Source organism: Pan paniscus, chromosome 16 (genome assembly GCF_029289425.2).
Source record: "Pan paniscus chromosome 16, NHGRI_mPanPan1-v2.0_pri, whole genome shotgun sequence".
Taxonomy (NCBI): Eukaryota; Metazoa; Chordata; class Mammalia; order Primates; family Hominidae; genus Pan; species Pan paniscus.
Genome location: NC_073265.2, coordinates 44,566,819 through 44,571,971, shown reverse-complemented (window position 1 = coordinate 44,571,971; position 5,153 = coordinate 44,566,819). Strand labels below are relative to the sequence as shown.

General features: G+C 44.8%; 1 protein-coding gene and 1 pseudogene across 1 annotated transcript; both read left to right on the top strand.

Moving 5' to 3' along the window:
- The first annotated feature begins 253 nt into the window (after positions 1-253).
- Positions 254-2,235, top strand: LOC129393969 (uncharacterized). The gene is given in 2 exon segments (XM_055098529.2): positions 254-1,205; positions 1,207-2,235. Coding segments are annotated over 2 exon segments (1,461 nt in total). The 5' UTR covers positions 254-773.
- Positions 2,236-2,924: 689 nt separating this feature from the next.
- LOC129393968 (syncytin-1-like) lies at positions 2,925-4,544 on the top strand (annotated as a pseudogene).
- The last annotated feature ends 609 nt before the right edge of the window (positions 4,545-5,153 follow it).

Below are 5,153 nucleotides of genomic sequence, written 5' to 3'. Positions count from 1 at the left end.
GTACAGAAACCCAATGGACAGTGGAGGTTAGTGCAAGATTTCAGGATTATCAATGAGGCCGTTGTCCATCTATACCCAGCTGTACCTAACCCTTATACTCTGCTTTCCCAAATACCAGAGGAAGCAGAGTGGTTTACAGTCCTGGACCTTAAGGATGCCTTTTTCTGTATCCCTGTACATCCTGACTCTCAATTCTTGTTTGCCTTTGAAGATCCTTCGAACCCAACATCTCAACTCACCTGGACTGTTTTACCCCAAGGGTTCAGGGATAGCTCCCATCTATTTGGCCAGGCATTAACCCGAGACTTAAGCCAGTTCTCATACCTGGACACTCTTGTCCTTTGGTACATGGATGATTTACTTTTAGCTGCCCATTCAGAAACCTTGTGCCATCAAGCCACCCAAGCACTCTTAAATTTCCTTCCTGCCTGTGACTACAAGGTTTCCAAACCAAAAGTTCAGCTCTGCTCTCAGCAGGTTTAATACTTAGGGCTAAAATTATCCAAAGGCACCAGGGCCCTCAGTGAGGAACATATCCAGCCTATACTGGCTTATCCTCATCCCAAAACTCTAAAGCAACTAAGAGGGTTCCTTGGCATAACAGGTTTCTGTCGAATATGGATTCCCAGGTACGGTGAAATAGACCATTGTATACACTAATTAAGGAAACTTGGAAAGTCAATACCCATTTAGTAAGATGGACACCTGAAGCAGAAGCGGCTTTCCAGGCCCTAAAGAAGGCCCTAACCCAAGCCCCAGTGTTAAGCTTGCTGATGGGGCAAGACTTTTCTTTATATGTCATAAAAAAACCAGGAATAGCTCTAGGAGTCCTTACACAGGTCCGAGGGACGAGCTTGCAACCCGTGGCATACCTGAATAAGGAAATTGATGTAGTGGCAAAGGGTTGGCCTCATTGTTTATGGGTAGTGGCAGCAGTAGCAGTCTTAGTATCTGAAGCAGTTAAAATAATACAGGGAAGAGATTTTACTGTGTGGTCATCTCATGATGTGAACGGCATACTCACTGCTAAAGGAGACTTGTGGCTGTCAGACAACCGTTTACTTAAATATCAGGCTGTATTACTTGAAGGGCCAGTGCTGCGACTGCGCATTTGTGCAACTCTTAACCCAGCCCCATTTCTTCCGGACAATGAAGAAAAGATAGAACATAACTGTCAACAAGTAATTGCTCAAACCTACACCGCTTGAGGGGGACCCTTTAGAGGTTCCCTTGACTGATCCTGACCTCAACTTGTATACTGATGGAAGTTCCTTTGTAGAAAAAGGACTTCAAAAAGCAGGGTATGCAGTGGTCAGTGATAATGGAATACTTGAAAGTAATCTCACTCCGGGAACTAGTGCTCAGCTGGCAGAACTAATAGCCCTCACTCGGGCACTAGAATTAGGAGAAGGAAAAAGGGTAAATATATATACAGATTCTAAGTATGCTTACCTAGTCCTCCATGCCCATGCAGCAATATGGAGAGAAGGGGAATTCCTAATTTCTGAGGGAACACCTATCAAACATCAGGAAGCCATTAGGAGATTATTATTGGCTGTACAGAAACCTAAAGAAGTGACAGTCTTACACTGCCAGGGTCATCAGAAAGGAAAGGAAAGGGAAATAGAAGGGAACCGCCAAGAGGATATTGAAGCCAAAAGAGCCGCAAGGCAGGACCCTCCGTTAGAAATGCTTATAAAAGGACCCCTAGTATGGGGTAATCCCCTCCGGGAAACCAAGCCCCAGTACTCAGAAGAAGAAATAGAATGGGGAACCTCACGAGGACATAGTTTCCTCCCCTCAGGATGGCTAGCCACTGAAGAAGGAAAAATACTTTTGCCGGCAGCTAACCAATGGAAATTACTTAAAACCCTTCAGCAAACCTTTCACTTAGGCATTGATAGCACCCATCAGATAGCCAAATCATTATTTACTGGACCAGGCCTTTTCAAAACTATCAAGCAGATAGTCAGGGCCTGTGAAGTGTGCCAAAGAAATAATCCCCTGCCTTATCGCCAAGCTCCTTCAGGAGAACAAAGAACAGGCAATTACCCAAGAGAAGACTGGCAACTAGATTTTATCCACATGCCAAAATCGCAGGGATTTCAGTGTCTACTAGTCTGGGTAGATACTTTCACTGGTTGGGCAGAGGCCTTCCCCTGTAGGACAGAAAAGTTCCAAGAGGTAATAAAGGCACTAGTTCATGAAGTAATTCCCAGATTCGGACTTCCCTGAGGCTTACAGAGTGACAATGGTCCTGCTTTCAAGGCTACAGTAACCCAGGGAGTATCCCAGGCGTTAGGTATAGAATATCACTTACACTGCACCTGGAGGCCACAATCCTCAGGGAAGGTTGAGAAAATGAAACACTCAAACGACATCTAAGCAAGCTAACCCAGGAAACCCACCTCGCATGGTCTGCTCTGTTGTCTATAGCCTTACTAAGAATCCAAAACTCTCCCCAAAAAGCAGGACTTAGCCCATACAGAATGCTGTATGGACGGTCCTTCCTAACCAATGACCTTCTGCTTGACCAAGAGATGGCCAACTTAGTTGCAGACATCACCTCCTTAGCCAAATATCAACAAGTTCTTAAAACATTACAAGGAGCCTGTCCCTGAGAGGAGGGAAAAGAAATATTCCACCCTGGTGACATGGTATTAGTCAAGTCCCTTCCCTCTAATTCCCCATCCCTAGACACATCCTGGGGAGGACCCTACCCAGTCATTTTATCTATCCCAACTGCGGTTAAAGTGGCTGGAGTGGAGTCTTGGATACATCACACTCGAGTCAAACCCTGGATACTGCCGAAGGAACCCGAAAATCCAGGAGACAACGCTAGCTATTTCTTTGAACCTCTAGAGGATCTGTGCCTGCTCTTCAAGCAACAACCATGAGGAAAGTAACTAAAATCGTAAATCCCCATGGCCCTCCCTTATTGTATTTTTCTCTTTACTGTTCTCTCAGCACCTTTCAGTCTCACTGCACCCTCTCCATGCCACTGTACGACCAGTAGCTCCCCTTACCAAGCGTTTCTATGGAGAATGCGGCGTCCCAGACATTGATGCCCCATCGTATAGGAGTTTATCTAAGGGAAACCCCGCCTTCACCGCCCAGACCCATATGCCCCACAACTGCTATAACTCTGCCACTCTTTGCATGCATGCAAATACTCATTATTGCACAGGGAAAATGATTAATCCTAGTTGTCCTGGAGGACTTGGAGCCACTGTCTGTTGGACTTAGTTCACCCATACTGGTATGTCTGATAGGGGTGCAGTTCAAGATCAGGCAAGAGAAAAACACGTAAAGGAAGTAATCTCCCAACTGACCTGAGTACATAGCACGCCTAGCCCCTACAAAGGACTAGATCTCTCAAAACTACATGAAACCCTCCGTACCCATACTCGCCTGGTAAGCCTATTTAATACCACCCTCACTGGGTTTCATGAGGTCTCGGCCCAAAACCCTACTAACTGTTGGATGTGCCTCCCTCTGCACTTCAGGCCATACATTTCAATCCCTGTACCTGAACAAGGGAACAACTTCAACACATAAATAAACACCACTTCCGTTTTAGTAGGACCTCTTGTTTCCAATCTGGAAATAACCCATACCTCAAACCTCACCTGTGTAAAATTTAGCAATACGATAGACACAACCAACTCCCAATGCATCAGGTGGGTAACTCCCCCCAACGAATAGTCTGCCTACCCTCAGGAATATTTTTTGTCTGTGGTACCTCAGCCTATTGTTGTTTGAATGGCTCTTCAGAATCTATGTGCTTCCTGTCATTCTTAGTGCCCCCCATGACCATCTACACTGAACAAGATTCATATAATCATGTCATACCTAACCCCTGCAACCAAAGAGTACCCATTCTTCCTTTTGTTATTGGAGCAGGAGTGCTAGGCGGAATAGGTACTGGCATTGGCAGTATCACAACCTGTACTCAGTTCTACTACAAATTATTTCAAGAAATAAATGGTGACATGGAACGGGTCGCCGATTCCCTGGTCACCGAGCAAGATCAACTTAACTTCCTAGCAGCAGTAGTCCTTCAAAATCGAAGAGTTTTAGACTTGCTAACCACTGAAAGAGGGGGAATCTGTTTATTTTTAGGGGAAGAATGCTGTTATTATGTTAATCAATCTGGAATTGTCACCAAGAAAGTTAAATTCAAGATCAAATACAACGTAGAGCAGAGGAGCTTCAAAACACCAGACTTGGGGCCTCCTCAGCCAATGGATGCTCTGGATTCTTCCCTTCTTGGGACCTCTAGCAGCTATAATATTGTTACTCCTCTTTGGACCCTGTATCTTTAACCTCCTTGTTAAGTTTGTCTCTCCAGAATCGAAGCTGTAAAGCTACAAATGGTTCTTCAAATGGAGCCCCAGATGCAGTCCATGACTAAGATCTACCGCGGACCCCTGGACCAGCCTGCTAGCCCATGCTCCAATGTTAATGACATCAAAGTCACCTCTCCCGAGGAAATCTCAACTGCACAGCCCCTACCATGCCCCAGTTCAGCAGGAAGCAGTTAGAATGGTCGTCGGCCAACCTCCCCAAAAGCACTTGGGTTTTCCTGTGGAGTGGGGACTGAGAGACAGGACTAGCTGGATTTCCTAGGCTGACTAAGCATCCCTAAGCCTAGCTGGGAAGGTGACTGCATCCACCTTTAAGCATGGGGCTTGCAACTTAGCTCACACCTGACCAATCAGGTAGTAAAGAGATCTCACTAAAATGCTAATTAGGCAAAAACAGGAGGAAAAGAAATAGCCAATCATCTATCGCCTGAGAGCACAGTGGGAAGGACAATGATTGGGATATAAACTCAGGCATTCCAGCCAGCAACTGCTACCCTCTTTGGGTCCCCTCCCTTTGTATGGGAGCTCTGTTTTCACTCTATGAAATCTTGCAACTGCAAAAACAAAACCAAACAAAATACACACACACTATATATATATATATATGTTCACACTAAAGCTGGTAAATGAATGTTCATCACATTATTCATAATAGCCAAAAAGTGGAAAAAACCCAAGTGTCCATTAACTGATGAATGGATAAATAAGTGGTATTTCCGTATAATGGAATATTATTCAGCCAAAAAGATAAATGAAGTATGTGCTATAACATGGAAAAAATTAGAA